This window comes from Idiotropiscis lumnitzeri, chromosome 1 (genome assembly GCF_059441095.1).
Source record: "Idiotropiscis lumnitzeri isolate Australia: NSW breed Sydney's pygmy pipehorse chromosome 1, RoL_Ilum_1.0, whole genome shotgun sequence".
Classification (NCBI taxonomy): Eukaryota; Metazoa; Chordata; class Actinopteri; order Syngnathiformes; family Syngnathidae; genus Idiotropiscis; species Idiotropiscis lumnitzeri.
This window is the reverse complement of record NC_142391.1, coordinates 1,534,913-1,553,003: the sequence shown is the minus strand read 5'-3', so window position 1 is coordinate 1,553,003 and position 18,091 is coordinate 1,534,913. Positions and strand designations below refer to the sequence as shown.

General features: G+C 42.4%; 1 protein-coding gene across 4 annotated transcripts in view; it reads right to left on the bottom strand.

Annotated features, from left to right (window-relative positions):
* slc4a11 (solute carrier family 4 member 11) overlaps window positions 1–15,693 on the bottom strand; it is a 54,942-nt gene extending 39,249 nt beyond the window's left edge. For 2 of the 4 annotated variants that reach the window (XM_088309919.1, XM_088309936.1), the window contains exon 1: window positions 4,775–4,933. In XM_088309919.1, the coding sequence (XP_088166045.1) occupies window positions 4,775–4,811 (37 nt within the window). In that variant the 5' untranslated portion in view covers window positions 4,812–4,933. Of the gene's footprint in view, window positions 1–4,774; window positions 4,934–15,505 lie in introns of those variants that run through there. The other 2 variants (XM_088309911.1, XM_088309928.1) reach the window with 2 other exon arrangements.
* Between the last annotated feature and the right edge of the window lie 2,398 nt (window positions 15,694–18,091).

Genomic DNA, 18,091 nt, shown 5'->3' with positions numbered 1-18,091 from the left:
GGTTAACGCGAGCGTTTTAGGACGTTTGCAGCCACCGATGAGAAAAAAAACGTGAAAACACAAAACGGGCCAGCATGCCACAGCAACAGGGGGCGCTGTGGCCACAAACTGTCCTCTTGACCAAATCACGACTTTCCGGTGTTTTCCGCGAGAATTTTTTTTTTTTTTTTTTTTTTTGCAGGAAATGGCCACGGTTGGTCAAGTGGTCAGAGTTGTGCTTACAGTTGCGATAGCAAAAAAAAAAAAAGTCTATGAGTAGCTCACTGACAGACGAGTGTTGTATTGTTATTACAATTGACTAGTCAGAGTCAAGTCAAGGTGAAAAAAAATGTTGACGCTACAAGCACAAACTAAAACTACACGAAACGTTTGACACTTTTACAAAAAAAAAAAAGCTCAAGTGTGCCATCATAAAACGGCACCTAACCTTTTGTCATGAAGACTGAGTGTCCGATTGTTTTGTTGCTTAGCTTCCTTTTCCACTCAAACGGCTCATGTCGTGTGCCGAGACGTCATCAAACTTTGTCATTTAAAATTTGGACTGCGTCTGATTACCGATTTTTTTTTTTCCTCGATTTTGAACCATTCGGCTCATACATTGGTGCGGCTTTTCTGTGGATTCACCACTAGGGGCGCTCTATCGCTCCGAAAATACATTAAATAAATCTCAATTTCTTTTTTTTCCTCTTGGGTCTGTTGTGTTTTAATGAGCAAAGTTGTTGCTATGTTTTAACAATCTGGTTTTTTTTTGTACCTTGATGTGCATTCACAGTACAAAATCGTTCTGTACAGGCAGTGAACAACTCATTTTTGAAAACAGAAAACTGCGGTTTATAGCCTGTTTTTTTTTTAATCTGTAATACATTTAAGAACGTAGAGAACAAAACAATTTAGCACAAAGGTGAGCAGAATAAATGACGCAAAGCTTTAAGATGCAAGTTGCGACCGAGCGTCTTCTTACATTTTGGACAGAAGCAAGTTTGATCGTTTTGTCGGAGTCGCATCTCGAGCGGCGTTTCGTGCGGCGGGTCAGCAAGCCTCGTTTTGTTTTTTTCGACAGCATCAAACGTGTTTTGGTCTTTGCGATGACGCGACGCAAGCGACGACAAGCGAGAAAACCGAAACTTGAAGTTTCATCGCTTTCAAATTTCCCAAAGGAAAATATTCATTGAAATGCTTTCACACACACACAAAAAAAATCTTGGTGGGAAGAAAGATGTCAGGCATGCAACAGGTCAAGAGCACGCACATTTTCGTTTTTTTTTATTTGCGTGGTCGCTGCCGCTGTGGCATTGCGAAACTTCAAATGTCTTTTCCCCACTTCCACGTCATGCCGGCTCGCTGCGGTTTTTCGTCTCAGCGTTTTTTTTTTGGGGTTGCAACGAAAGTTACATCTTGTACGCGACACGTGACACGTTTCATGCGGCGTGTAGCGCACATGACAACATGCGGCATTTTCTCCTCACGGGGAGGAAGGCGGCGCGGCACAAATGAAAAGCGGCAAGCAAGGGAGCGGGTCGGGTTTTTTTTTTGTGCTCGTTGAGTTTTGCACTCGGTGGTGGCGGCCACAGAGAGAGAGAGAGAGAGAGAGAAAAACGCAACAGAGGCAAGAAGACGCTGTTGGCGCCTGGATTTAATTGAGGCGAGGCAAGAAGAGAATGTGTGAGCAATTAGCAGGAATTCCCTCGCCTTGGCTCACGCACGCGCGCGCACGTGCGCACGCCCGTAGCGCACTCATGTCGTGTCACATAAAACCTTCATTAGCTGCACAGGCGACGGGCTAAGTCACATTTTAATATTCTTCACTGTCATACAAGTGTAAAAATAAGTGAAGCGCTGTTTTTTTTTTTTTTTGCAAAATGGAATAACAATAAGGCACTCGGTCTGAACGAAAATAAAGTTGAAGTTGAACTTCATTAGATTTGAGCTTTGCATGGCTCATTTCTTTTTTCCAGACCTTTTTTTAGTCATGCAAGTGTAAAAATGAGTTCATCGCCGTTTCAAGTCGAATGGAAAAACAACAAGACACTAAGTCCCAACTTTAAGAACTCATTTCATTGACGTTGCACTTGTGCTTCCCGTTTTTCAATCATTAATATTTGCAACTGTCTTACGAATGAAAACAAGTTGGCCGCCGTTTTAGAGGAAAAATGTGACGTACTAACAATAAGACACTCGGTGTTAATTGAGACAACAAACGGAAACGGTGAACAGTCACAATACAACAATCTCGGAAAAAAGAAAAAAATGTGTGCGCGCGTGCGCGTGTGAGCATGACAACCCACGATGAGCGAGTTTTTTTTTCCTCTTCTGATGATGCAATTTCACACGAGTGCGTGAGTCTAAAGATTTGAACAACTGTCTGCGTGCGCGCGACAACCCCATGCAAGTGCGCGCGCCGCCGACTTGCCTCGCCTCTTGATATGTCGCGCGTCTATTTGCGTGCGTGTGTGTGGACTGGATCATAATTTGGGCGTGCGCGCGTGCGCACAGATGGCTGCTCGCCGGCTGCGGCGCGTGAGACGTGTTGCCAGCGGTGAATACTGATCAGAGATCTGTGTCACGTTGACGCACACGCGCACACACGCGTATCCAAATTATTATACAGTACGCACGCACACACACGCACACTCACGGACATGCAAATCTATCCACAAAAATAAAAAGATGGGACATGAAAGCGCTGCACACTCGCATGGGATTCTTATGCACGCGCGCACACTTATCCAAATGATCACACGCACACACACGCACGCACACGCACACACACACATTCAAGTATGGGAATATCATGAACGACAAGAAAGCAACACACACACTCACTGTTCTCATCGGCTCGACAGGTGACAACGTGACGTTGTGTCACGACTGGCCAGCAGGGGGCGCCGTCACATTCCAAATCGCATCGCCGACATGCCGTATTTATGTTGCCTGGACTTGATGTTCCACGTTTAAAAATGAAGTGGCGACGAGTCAGGCGTCTGAGCGCGTGTTAGTGTGCACGTGCACGCAGGCGTGTGCGCGCGTTGCTAGCAGCGACCTTGAGCGAGCGTCAATGACATTGAGAGCGGAGGCCACCAATGCGAAAGATGACCTCTAAGTGCGTGCGTTTGACTTTTTCTGTGGCTCGGCTCTTCTTTTTTTTTTCATCTTGATAAAGTCAACCCGAGAAAAGTTGCAGCTATCAAACATTTTTGGAATCGAGTATTCTGTTGGTCATCCCGGCAATTATCTGTGACTTTTGAGTGTTTATGGCTTAAAAAGGCGGAGCCAGTGCTGGTGAGTGACATGGGTGTCATCGAATGAGCCGGCTGCAAAGGCCTGCGTGTTGAGCGACTCGGCATGAGCATATGTGCACATGGTGTGTGTGTTCATGTGTGTGTGTGTGCGTGGTATACGACAGGGTCTAAAAAGTCTACACACCCCTGCTTAAACGACAGCTTTCAGTCATACCGAAAAATGATACCAGCCAAAAATGTCAAAGCTTTTTCCTCCATGAATGTGACCCGTACAAGTCAACTGCAAATAACATTCTTGAGAGGAATAATAAAATAATAAAAATAAGTTGAGATGTTCTAGTAGGCTTTCCCTGGCATCACAATCACATCAATCTCGAAAATACATACTGTCCATTTTTTTTTTTAAATGATGTGCAGGTCACAAGGAGAACGTGTCTTTATTTTTATTTTTTTACACGTTAGGAGGAACAGTGCAGAGCTTTTTTATTTAATTTAATTTTTTTTTTTTTTTTACATTTATCGCGCATGATGAAATGCAGCGTTCAAGACGGCCTGCATCGTCACACATTCGATTAGAAAACAGTCGGCTTCCTCCACTTTCCAGGGGTACCTAATGACGTGTCCGTCAACGTCAGCCAACCTCGAGGGGGCAAGAGGTCAAAAGACCACCTGCGGCCCTCGGGCGCTAACGCTAACGCTAACGAGGCCATCCGAGACGTGGATGAGTGCGTGGCAAACGTTAGCCTTCGTCATCAGCAACGGATATGCAAATGAGCCACACGCACAGTCATACTCTGTCATATTATCCTGCAAGGGACACGCTGGTGCACACACGCACACACATAATCCTGTCTCGCGCACGCACACACGCACTGTGGATAAACACACACACACACCCCCCCCCAATACGCTCACGGTCGGTACGGTGCCTTCTAAGACAAAACTGAAGTAAGAAGGCAGCCACATCGCACCCCAAATTGACTGGGAGGACACGCGTACCCAAACACGCACACACACACACACTTAAAGAGGACCCCCTCAACACACACACTCAGTGACAGACAAATGCATATAGAACCACTCAACACGCACACCTCTCTCACACAGGAACACGCACACAAGTGTCTCGCGCAGACATACACGCGCACACACACACTCATACAAACGCGTGCGCGCGCACACGAAAGTGTATTTCTGCTTTTTCTCCGCAATCCAGCTGTTCCAGCCGGCCAGGTAAGACGTATGTCAGCCTTCTGCCGTAAACAAGACGGAGAGGGAAAGGGGGGGGGGGGGATTTTTTTTTTTTTAATGCGTGTGCGTGTGTTTTTTTTTTCCTCTGGAGGACCTCCTCCATACAGAAAAAGTCAAACATGAGTCAGTTGCAAACGGAGCGAAAACAACAAACATCTGGTGAGGAAGTGCGTTTAAAAAAAAGGGGGGGGGGCGGGGAGGGGGGTGCTCTCCGGCTTCACCAGGAAGGGAACCCCAAGGTTCTCCCCCATGAAGGAGGCGGCGGAGGCGCTGCATTCACTTACCCAACGGCACGAAATGAAGAACTTTGTTGGTCTCCATGGCAGAGCGCGTGGCGGCAGCAGCGGCCGTGGCGTGGAACACACACACACACGCACGCGCGCGCGCACACACAAACGCACACACTTCCTCTTTCCGACGGAGCGACCGACCGCCTCCCTCCGTCTGTCCCCCCCCCCCAGAACCACAGTCAACCCATCATGGTGCCGTTGCCCTCCGCGCGCGACATCACCTTCTCGCTCGCTCAGCTCCGACTGACGCGCACATGCGCGCGCTCGCGCACGCACGCAGTGACTCAGCCCAGACAGACACACGCCGCCGCCGAGGCGATCCCCGGGTCCTAGTGCCTCCCGGTCGCTTCTTCGCCGCCGGTCCTTCCAGTTTTTTGGTTGTTTGGGAACAAGAGGGACTATTAGGACATTCAAGTCGTTTTAACAACAAGAGAAAGTCTAGGATCGCAATAAACGAGTATTTTAATCATCGATTTCCGAGTTGATTACTTTTTCAATTAATTGATGAATCAAAACCCCTTTATTCCAAAACAGCAGATTATTTTCCAAATGAAAATTCACAAATATAAATTGATTACATTTTAGTTACAGATTTGGTCGGCAAAAAATGTTGATTATCCTTTTCCAAAGTAAAAGCAAGTTTGGGAATCAGTCCGCATTCACGGAGGACTACAAATATTGGAGAATATTTACTGCTGAGAGGCTGAAACTTTGATTATTTGGACAATTTTATGTTACACAAGCTGTTTGGACGGTATTTGTTAATTTGATAATTGATTATTCGATTCACTGCAGTATGTCAAAAAGTCATTCAAAAAACAAAACAAATTGAATCCAAGTTTGTTTTAACACTTATTCACCAGCTTCAGATTTTTGGGAGTAAAAATCTCAGAATTGCTGAAAATTAAATTGTGTTTATGTTTACAATAAAGCTCAATCCAATTATACAAAAACAAAGCGCAATTTTTTTGCAGGCGGGGGGGGAATAGTCGTAATTTGAGAATAAAGTAGAATCTTATAAAAATAAAATGGCTTGATTGAAAAAATAAAGCCCTTTCGGAGGAAACGACTGGTAACGTGAATATTTGTATTTTTTTTTTAAAGAAATAAGTCAACAAAAATATTCTCATAAATTACTCATAAAAGAATTTAATTGTAATTTTTAAGAAGATATTATTTTAAGTTAAAGGCACTTTTTTGGGGGGGGGGCAGAGATATGTTATTGTAGATTGTAATATATGACCACTTCATTTATTTTTTTAAGACTTTTCCGATAAAAAAAAATTAAAAAACAAATATATTCCTGACCCCCCAGAAAAAAAAAAAAATCATAGAACCTTTTCTGGAAAAAAAAATCCAGCCTCATCTCACCTTGGAGGAGGTATCCAAGCATGAGGGATGTTTGCACAAGGAGGAGGAGGCGTGCACGCACACACGCGTGCCAACGCATCCGGGTGACGTGAAGCGACAGGTCGGCTTGGGCATTCCGCATTCGGAACCGCGGCGCCTGGGAGGCTTCCCGCAGCGCCGACGTGACAGGTGGTTTGCTTAGTGCAAAAAAATAAATAAAATCTACCAATTTTTGGGCCAATTTCAAAAGAGCTGATATCGGCTGATTCAATCGATCGGGCCGTAATATTTATCAGAGCATTTCTACAAGAACGTAAATCATTCTTGACACGTTCCACTTGATTACCTCTCATGTCATTTCTCAATAAATGGCGCTCCACGTGCGCAGATTTTGGAGCATTTTGTGCATGCGGCTGTGAAGCGGCGGCATCCTTCCGAGCGAGCGAGCGAGCGAGCGAGCGTTTGTTGCCTTCCTGGATGCGGCGGCTTGCTTGCCAAAAGGTCGCTCATTTGCATCCGTCTGCATATAGAAAACGTCCGCCGGCCCTGCTTTGCATTTTGGACCGTTTGGTGCCAGCGGGGTTCGTGCGTCAGCGCGTTAGCGTTAGCGGGCCGCATGTCGGAACGTGTCAGCTACATGTGCCACCTGCGCGGGCGCATTTGGCCCGCTCTTGACACCGCGATCGTTGCAATTGAAATGTGTGAAGCAAACATCGGGAAAAAGTGAGAAAATCGCACACTCAGCGTTTCTGGGTTAAAGCTTCAAAACACTCCGGGCGAAAACAAATTAAAAAAAAAAAATGTTTTTCGAGAGTAAAATATGTGGAAATCTTACTGACAGGCTTTTTTTCCAAATGTCTGATTTCTTCTAGGAGAAAAAAAAAATCGAGTCAAGAGTTTTTTTCTAAATTTTTTTTTAAAAATGACAGAACACGAATAAATGTTTGGTGTTTTTACCCTAAAAAAATAGATTTTTATGAGAATAGTTATATTTTTTAGGCTATAGGATATATAAAAGTTTTCAAGGAAAACAAAAGTGCTCTTTCAAGAATAAAATAAAAATGAAATAAAACAAAAGACAAGAGCGATTTTGGAAAATAAAGTGTGACTACAGAGGAAAAAGAAGTCATTTTATGAGTCGAAAAGAGGGAAGAAACATTTTGATAACTAACAAAATAATGAAGGAAAAAGTCGGGATTTTATAAGAATAATTTTCCACAAATTAAGTCCTATTTTTTTATTGAAGACAAAAGTAGTAATTTTATGAAAAATAAAGTTGGCATTATTCAGGGATAATATTTGATTTTTTGCAATTAAAGTCGAAAAAAAATGGTAGCAATTCTGAGAATGAATCTGGATGATTATTCAGGTTTTTTTTTTTTTTTTTTTAGAACTATGCCATATTTTTTGAAACCCAAAAAGTCTTGAAATTACAATGAAAATGTCAGATTTTTTTTTACACAGGGAAGGAAGTCACGATTTTTGGCTCAATTGTTTGTTTGTTTTTTAAATTACATTCGCAAAAAAAAAAAAATAATAATTTTTACAAGAATACAGTTGCAGTTCTCACTTAAAAATCCCTCGGAAAAGCCCAATTTTTCCCGAGCAAACATCTTGTGAAATGACCCGTCTTCCACAAAACGGCTTGGGAATATTTCAATATTTGTCGACAAATTCTAGACGACGACGCAGCGACAGAAAGGTCGGCGAGCGATCTCGCATCAAGCGCGAAGCTCGGGAAGAAGGCCGGCCGGGAGGGCGAATGAAAAAAAAAAAATGCAGTCGCGTTCGAGTGGGCCTGCCAGGACCTGCTGTGGTTCAGCGTGGACCGTCACCGTCGGTCAACAAGCTCCTGGAGATGATTTGTAAGCTTTGAAGGAGGTCACGTGTTGCCGCTTAGACAAAGGAAGGCAAAGGCTTTTTTAAGACCGCAAGGTAGCGACAGCCTCATTCGGGTGTCTGGTCAATCACGTCTTCCAAAAGATTAGTTGTCAGTTGGACTGTCCTTGAGCATTTCATCATTCAAGAGTGGGGGGGGGGGGGGGGGGGTTGAGATGGAACAATTTTTTGGGCTGGCTTGCCCAAGAGAGAGAGATTAGTCGGTTGGACTAGTTGGGTTAGGTGGGTTGTATGGTGCTTGTCAATTATTTTCCGTTACGCCCCCCCCCTAGCAAGAAGAAAACAATTCGCCCCCCCCCACCACCCACCAACACTCACGCTCCGCCGCAACGATAAATAATATCATTTTTGTTGCAAAACAATCCGACACCGTAGTTTTAATACTCGCTGCGCAGAATGGGCAAAGAGAGCGCCACTGCCAACTAGTGGAGTGGAGGTGCAATTACACTTCATTGTAGTACGGCTGAAAAAAAACAAAAACTGTTCTCCAGGGTGGCTCGCCCTCCCCAGGGGGAGGTGCCCCACTATTTGAGAAGTACTGGGTTAGTTGGTCAAAGTGGAGGGACTCGGTTGGTTTGGAGTGACCGGACAAGATCGCTTGCTTGACGAGGGCAAGATTAGTTCAACTTTTTTTTTTCGTGATTTGGACAGATTAAGTGAGGAGTTTTGTTGGTTTTACAAACGAGAATGTGACTGGGCGTGTCGGACGTGGTGACTGCTGGTTTGTTTTAACCTGGGTTATAAGTCGTTAAAAGTTGGACTGGTTTGGCTTAGTGCGATGGATGACCGGTCGGTTGGTTTGACTGGTTGTATTTTTTGGAGTCTGTTGGTTGGAATTGGTTCGACGGGTTCGGTTGGACAGGTCAGATGAGAAAAGTTGTTTATTTGGAAGCGTGGGCGAACCCGTTGGGTTTGGGTTGGGTGGCTAAAATCATTGGTTCGGTTGTACCCGTTGGCCGTTTTGGACGCTAAATTGCTTTGGTTCCGAAGCCGAATCGTTCGCTTCGAGTGATTAAGTTTGTCATTTGGATTGGACAGATTAGTCAGACAAGTTGGGTTGGTCGATTAAGATTTGTTTGCAGATTTGTTGGTGACAAATAAAAATTAAAAAAAAAAAAAGAATTCTGTCTTCCTGACTACGTCTCGTTAAATATGAAAAGTAAACATAAATTTGTTTGTCACGTCGCACAAGCTTGTTTTGTGTGTCTCGTTGAAGAGGAGGGAAAAACAAAAAGAAAAAAGATTTCATCAAAATGAGTCAACGCGCCGCACGAAGTCATGTGAGCGTTTTTCCGTCTGCTGACATCGACATCACATGAGCGCTAATGAGCCACACAACTTCAGCCTTTCAATCCACTTTTATCACGCCTAAACACATCAACGGCACCACTCGCCGCCTTCATATCCTGTGCCGGGCCGCGCTGATAACGCTTCGGCCGGCGGCGACCACTCGGTGGCGGGGTGCGCCGAGTATGCCGGAGGCTCGCGCCGGCGTGATGAATCACCCACACCGCTAGATAGAAATGAGGTGCGCGCCAAGACCTTTGGACACACGCCTCCAGGGATGCCATAGGACCACAAAAAAAAAAAAACGGAGCACCAGCGCACCAAAATGCAAGTGGGATGCGCAACAAAACAGAATAACAAAAGGACCTACAAGAGAAGTGCAAACAAAACCAAAAAAAAACTGCCCAAGCCCATATAAGGAACGAGTTTTCAACATCCTGACAAAGTTGGCACACCGCCTTCAAAAGGAAAAAAAGTCGGTACACTTCCTCAAAGTTTACTTTAAATGTGCATTCCCTTAAAAAAAAACAAAAAAAACGCACTTCCCCATAAAACCATGATAGACTTTGTGCACCCACGAGAAAAAAAAAAAAAAAAAAACAGAAAGTAAGGCAAATTCCTGACACACTCGGTGCACGTTTCAAAAAAGACAAAACAAAATGCACACACCACCACAAAATCCAGACAGAGTAGACACACCTCTTCAAAGGGGGTACACCACCTTGAAAATGAAAGCGCTCACCCCCCACACCCTTCAAAGTCATAACGGAGTTGGTGTCTCAACTTCAAAAAGAAATGCACCCCTGGAAAAAAAAAAAGGGGGAAAAAAATCCACCACAATGCTGACAAGCATGGCTAATTTTTAACTTTTTTTTTTAAATGTCAAAAAAGAATAACGCACACTACTTGAGCAACCTTGACAGACTTGGCGCACCTCCTTTTGTCTCCAACCGAGCATTGAAATGCTCACTTTGATAGCCACCCTTCAATTCTTCAAAGAATATAAAAGCAAATCAAATGGAGCATTTTAAACAATCAAAGACAACTACTGATGGAAAAAAAATGGTGGGGGGTGGGGGGTGCGCTAGACAATCAAGGAACAGGCATTTGATGAGTCAAGCATAACACGTTGCGGAGAAATTGCACAGTGTAAACGTCCGAGTTTCTTGGCACTGGTGATTACTAAAGAACAGAAACAAACTTTTTTTTTGGGGGGGGGGGTGAAAACTTTTGCTGCTTATATTGTCACCGGCCAAAATATTTCGTTGGCCAGGAAAAAAATCAGTTCAAATGCATTCAATCGGCTGAACGGCTTTGAAAATGGCTGCTAGTTAAAAGAACTGCGCACCCTCACACCCCCCGAAAAAAAAAAAAAAGATATATTAGGATGTGTTGGAAGAGATTCAAGACATTTCAATTGTTTTCAAGAGGGATGAAAAAAAGAAAATGAAATTGCGGTCCGAGTTTGGAAACAAAGCGGTTGGGGAAGTGAAGGTGGCGCTGTTGCACCACTTTGGAATGAGCGTGCGGCCCAGAATGGCTGCGGAGCACTGCCGTCCTTTTTGCCCTTGCGCCGCAAATTCCGAGCGGCCATCCCCAACGTGCCGCCGACGTGGCGTGACGGGAAAGCGGCGGCGCACTGAGTCATCAATCAGAGTGAGAAAGAAAAGAAAAGGGGAATCCTGGGAACAACCTTCATTAGCAAAGTGTGTGTGAGCGCACGTGTGTGAGTGTGTGTCGACTGGAAATGTGTGTTTGAGTGACACCTTGGAAGCGGCAAAAGGATGAAGATGATGAGGAGGAAGATGAAGATGAGGATGAGGGGAGCAGCTGGCTCTTGTTACTCAGCCGCCCGCACACACTACATCGCAGTGTGTGTGCGTGTGTGTGTGTGTGCGCGCAAACGGATCACGATGAATATTAATCGTAAAATAACAATGAATATGTCATCATGTTCGCATAGATTTTAGATTGGTTGCAAATTCCAAAGCAATCAATTCAATCGTTTAAAGAAAAAGCATGAAATCAATCATCAAAATGTCAAATTAAAAAAAAAAAACGTGGATTGATCGACTGATTCTTCAAATTACAAAATTTAAATTAAATCTGGCATAAAATGTCTTTTTATTCAATAGATAATTAAATATCTCATTAAATAAACAAAAATAAAGATGAATAACGCAGCCATAAAAAAAAAAAAAACGAACTCAACAAATGTCATTCAATAAATAAATAAATAAAATAATGGCTATTCATAAAATCAAAACAATAAAAATATAGAATAGCAATGTGATAATGTTCGAGTGGATTGGAAGTTTAAAATGTATCCATTATTTTTTATAATAATTTAAAAAAATAGAAATGTCAAAAGAAATCTGATTAAATGAAGAAAATCACAAAAAAAATCCATGAAATTATAAATTCCATTAAATCATTTTCATTTTATTTTAAATCAACAATGTGATACGGTATTAATGTCAATATTACATTTTCAATTTTCTTTCTTCAAAATTAATTAATTAAAAAAAAAAGTAAATTCCCAAGTAAAGAGATTTTTCCACATTATCACTTCCTTCCACATTTTTCGACCGATTCAAACAATTCCAACAAAATGTTCAGAATTATTTCCAAGAGCCAAATTCTGAAATTTTTAAAATAAACTCATCAAAATTTCAAAATTAAATTCCCATTTTTTTTCCTCCAGCATATATTTGCTGAATCCTTACTTGGTACTTGTGCTTTTGAATTACAGAACAAGTCCATCTTGTTTTTATTTGATGTCGCTTGAAGTGAAACAATGCCAAAAAAAATGTTTAGCTTCTCGACTTACTTTGGAGCAATAAGCATTGATTCCACTTTTATCTGTTTGTCATGCGTAATCCGAAATCGTCCATCAGAAAGTCTTTGGGTGGAAACCTCGTATGCCTTGTTTGAACTAAAACGGACGAAAACCTTGTTGAGTTTTCGTTGAATAAATTGACGAAAAGTAGCGTTTCCGTTGACTAAAAACGAGAAGAAATCCTTTTTTTTTTAGTTTTCGGCAACTAAAACGATCACAATTTGGAATGACTCAAAGTGCATTTTCGTCCAAAAGAATAAGACCAAGACTAAATCTAAAATGCTTGCCAGAAACAACACCGGTTGACACACATGCGCACACACTGCCCCCTGCTGGAATTTGCAGCCACTGAAACAACGACAGTGGATTCTTTACTACTGCAACGGACATGCAGGACTTTCCTTAGATCACACACACACACACACGCGCACACACGCGCACCCCCCCCCCACACACACAGGAAATGTCCGCATCCTTCATGAACATCCTAAAAGTGTGACGTAATGCTCCCAGTGAAAGAGTCAAACTGTCCAATCAGCATCAAGGACCCAAACTCAAATGTGACAGCAACAATAGTACGTAATATATATATATATATATATATATATATATATATATATATATATATATATATATTAGTGCTGTCAAATGATATTTTTCTGAACTAATTAATCACAAAAAGTTACATGATTAATCGTGATTAATCACATTTTTCAGCTACTATTTTTTGTGACGCTTGTAACAGATATTTACTTGAATAATATCTTGGAGTTGATGCAAAAGTATATTTAATTCAAAGACTGTTCTTATAGCTTTCTTGGATTCTTGAATACGACCGAATTTCTCATTTTTCTTCGAAACAATTCTCAAAACTGCCCACGAGCGCCACACTCCAGCAGTGTTGATTTGCAAGGCCCAGTGGTAATTTTAACACAGTGTTTTGTTCTGAGATGTGCTAAAGATGGATAGTTAATATGGCATAATATTTGCAAAGTATGTCAATTATTTTTGAAGTAAATCAAACTGAGTTAAGTGAGTTCAAAAAGATTTGGATTAATCACCTGAGTTAACGCTTCAATTTTGACAGCCCTAATATATATATATAAATAAATATATATATATATATATATATATATGAATATATATAGCTGTGAAATGCGCTATATAAATACATTTGTATTGTAAAAATAAATGTGTGTAGTATACAAGTAATAGTTTGAGAGTTTCAGAATAAATCCCCTCCCGATGCCATTCTGATTCTTTATTTATTGGAAATTTGAATCGTAATTCGGATGAGCCTTCAAAGAACCTGATGGTCTGCAATATTTATATTTCTGCGACATACGGAGAGAATCTGGCACTTTGTCAAGCAACAGTCATCCAACCAGCAGGGGGCGATAGCAAAGTTACGGTTTCAGTGAGCTGCCCAAGGAACAAGCCTGCGCATCCTGCTCAAGTCAGAAAGTACGGCAAAAATTGGAGATGAGGAGCGAGCGCTTCTAAAAGGTTCTGCAGCCGTCGTCTGGACTTTGTGATCACAGATTTAATGAGCAAGCTGGTTGTCATTTTGGTATTCTTGGATCAATCATTTTTTTCATTTGGCACTGAAAACTGCTTACATGTCACACACTTATTTTTTTTCTACTAAATTTTGGCATGATGTCATTTTGAAAAAAGTTGACACAAACGTGTTTGTTTGTTTAAGGAGTAGAAATAGAAATAGAAAACGCAGCATGCCTGAAAAGTCTAGCAAAAATAAAAATTCCACATAAAGTGGTGTTTACAAAGTTCTTGGCTTCCATACCGAGCGCCGCGTTCATCCTGCCGTGCGCTAACACGATGGAAGCTCTTTGAACTCCCGCCGGAACCAAACAACACGTTTGCCGCCGCGGCGTGTCGGGGCGGACGTGTCAGCCAAATGGCAAGTAAAAGGCAGTGGCGGCAACAACGTGACGCAAAGTGCGCGTCAAGGTGCGCCAAAGGTCAAAGTTGAAGGTCGAGTCAAAGAAAAATGTTAGCTACATTCAATGACTCAAAATATTAGGGACAGCCCTCACACACGATGAAATCAAATCCATGGCGTGAGATGTCACGTCACATGTGTCGACCGTGACCGTGGAGTCCCTCAAGGGTCTGTCCTTGGACCCATTTTGTTCTGTCTGCACATTATATTCGAAACGCTTCAGAAACCAAAGAGCAAGACCGAAATTTTGGGGCGCTGACAGCCCCAGACCTAACTTTCAACAATCATATCCAAGTCATCACAAGAAGAACCTTCTCCAAAAGAAACACTCATGCAAGCTTTTCTCTTCCGACTGGACTCCTCGAAAACAACATCAAGCAACGGCAACTCATTCAGAAGGCTGCGGCTCGGGTTCTAACCACGACATATTAGTCCAGTCCTGAAGACTTTAGACTGGCTCACAATCAGCTGCGGAATGATGTTTGTGGTCTAGAAATCGCGCAAGGGTTTGCGTCTTGAATAAGGGAAAGAAATACGAATTGAATAGAAACCAAAACGGATTCTGAGGTTTGCAGACGCGGGTCAATCGGTGGAGCCCGGCGTTCAAAGCACATTTGGTGAAGCAGCATTTGGCTGTCATGCTGCACGCAAATAAAATAAAAGGTGATTCATGTTTTTTTTTAAATTTGCTTCACAAACTTCACTCCCACGTCTCGTAATCATTTTCTAACATTTCTTTCTTGGAGTCTATTTTTTAAAAACTACTTTTATTTCTTTACATTTCAAATTTGAGAATTTATTTGTTAATTTGTTTAAATGCTGACGATGTGTGTTCTTTTAGTCCTTTCGGTCAACTAATTTAGTTTTGGTTCGTTTCTGGAAAATGTTGAGTCTTGTTGTGCTCAAGCAACAACAACAATTAGTTTGTTCCTTGTCGATTTCGGGCTAACAAAGACTTCAGGTTTTTTTTTTTCTGACTTCATTAGAACAGTTTCAAGCTCGAATCAACTCAATGAGTCATGGCAACTTTTTCGGACATGCAAGCGAGGAGAACGTGAACGTTTTCAAATGTTTCCTCCTCATCTTCGACTCAAAGTGAATATGAGTTGTCACTGACCGATGACATTTTTTTGTCCTATTGCAACGTTAAAACTTGAATTGGTTGAATTGAACGCACGCAAAAAAATAAATAAATGAAAAAACAAACAAACAAAAAAAAAACGGCAGCAAGTAAACGAGCAAAGCACAAACACAAAAGGTCAGAATCTGGCATGCAAATGAGGGGCACGAGCCTCTCAATTAAGTCATGAACGAGTCGAAACGACAGAAGAAGACAAAAGACATGAAAGTTTACTTTAAAATAAATAAATTAAAAAAATGTTGTGACCTGGTGTCGGACCGCCATCATCCATCGTCGCGGGCTTCATGATGACGTCACAGACGCGTCCGCCTCACCGGAAGTGAGCATGAGCAGCATGAACGTTGGAAAAAGTTGAAAGACAAAAAAAAAAAAAGTGGGGAAAAAAAAGAAGCAATAAAACGCCAAGACGGGCTTGACTCAAGGGCAGGCTGGAGCACGCGTGCCCGCGTCCGCCGTGCACGCGAAGGCGGCGTGATCGGCGTGACGTCATCGCGCGGCCAATTTCGGCTCAGTGACAAGACAGCTTCAATAAAGTTATTTAAAAAAATATTTAAAAAGCAGTGACAAGACATCAAAAGTTGGGAAAGTTTTGTCTAATGACGTCTCATTGGTTACAAGAGTTTTTTTCATTTCAATTAACAAATTGTATTTTATATATGTTTAAAATGTGTACTTTTTTTCATAAATTTAATGACAATGAATTAACCAATTATTTCATAAAACAAAGTGAAATAGCTTCTTTTACCTTTGATTTTATTATTTAAAATAAATCAATGAACCAATTATTGAATATTAAAAATCAATAAACATGAAAACAAATTCCACCTTAGTGAAAAAAAACGGGTAAATGAATGCAACAATACAATAAAATGCAATATTAATGTTGACTTGACAAGCGTATCTTTTGGAATTCATTTTGACAACGTACTTAGCTCATTTTTCCCAAAACAAAATGCAAAACAACTGCGTGGAGTTGGGCCGTTTGCAGAGGAGTCACTGACCATGTCGGCTGGAAATGGTCTCGCCGGTCACATGATTCACATGCTGGCATGTGATGCCGCGCTTCATTTTCAATTTCCTCATTTTGCCGTCGCCGTGACAACCGACACACAATGGCTCCAATGTCAAGGCCCGACTCGCGCTTCTTCTTCTTCTTTTTTTTTTTTTGTTGTTTTTTTTTCCATTGCAGCTGATGAGTGTCGGATTGCGGCGTGAAGCACCTAAAGGCAACGCATCATCTTCATCATCATCGTCATCGTCATGCTCCTCCTCCTCACCAGGTGTTTGAAGAAGATGAGGCCAGCAGGTGTGCGCAAGATCACAGGAGAAGCTCGCAGCTGGAAGCGTCTCAACGTCCCGTCGGACAAATCTCGGCCTTCATTTTGTCCTCACAAACCAGCGACGGCCACTTACACTCCTTGAAAAGCCTTCGCAGTTCACGTGCAAATGGGATCGATGCCGCTCGATGGTTTCCGGTAAAAGTTGAGCGCATTAAGTCCAAACGTCTGCTAAAATGAGAAATATTTCATTCAAAATTAGAAACAGCATTCACTTCTACGAACATGCACACAAAATGCGGAGCGCAATCATCGCCTGCCCCCCCCAAATGTCAAAATTGGAACTGAACCTCGATTTAGACCAATTTTTCACAGTTCGTTTCTTCACTTAGAATGGAGTTAGTCCACTACAATTCTCGGAATGTATCGGAAAGAGAGAACTTTTTTCAGCACCGAAGTTAAAAATGAGCAAAATGAAGTTAGCCCACTTTTGTTCTCGTGGCAAAGTGCTGAGTGCAATCATGTCAAAATGTGTCATGAAAGTTGGATTGACACCAGAATTCATCTGAAAGTAATGCCGTTACATTAAAAAGGGTCGAAACGGAGTTAGCCCGCTCTTGTTCTCGGTGACAATGTTCAGTGCAATAATGGACTCATTGGAAGTAAATGTTGATTTCCACTTCAAGACACGTCTTGACGAAAATAAGGGGGGGGGGGCCCACTGTTGCTCTCAGTGGTGAAGTGACCGAACCTTGACTAAGGTCAAGGTTCAACGAAAAGTTCCGTTTTCATTTCTGCACTTCAGATGGAGTTGGTTCCCCTCTCGTTGTCAACGGCTCTTGTGATTGAGCGGACCTCACGTAACGTCCAGTCGGCAACAAAAAATGCAGCAGATGCTTAAAAGTCCCAGTTGACATTGTTTGACAATTCTTTTTAAAATCTCGCTTAGGCTTCCTCTTCTTGGTCCTGGAAGCCGCTTAACGTCGCGAGCCGGTTTCTGCCCTCCCGCGTTTCGTCTCTATTTTCGTTGTCGGACGCTGGCCCCGCCCACTAAGCCGAAGTGAGCCGTCAAGCCCGCAGACGATTTTACGGCCGTGCTCGCTCACATCGACAACGTGCTGGCATGACCCGGTCGCCCTCCCTCCTTGCCTTGTCTGCCCGCCGACGGGACCGACTCAGGCGGCGCTTGGGAATAATCCCCCAAAAAAATGTTTCAGCCGAGTTTGCGCAAAAAAAAGAAAGAAGAGCGGCAAATTGAAGTCATTTGACATGTGGAGTATTTTATACGATACAGAGCAGCGACTTCCTTACAAATTCTGCCAAACAACACTTGTGTGTCCATTCGAGAAGCTTTTTTTTTTTCCAAACCTGGTTTAAGAAGTTTGTCAGTTTGGCAAAATCTGCCTGACAACAGGTTGAAAACAGGGACGTGTTTTCATTTGTCGAATAAATGTTTCGATTTCAGAGAGAGCAGTAGAGTAATTGGCGGTTCTTGTTTCCTGGCTCCTCTGCCCTTTCAGTTTTTTTTTGTTTTTTTTTACGGGCCCGGGAGAGG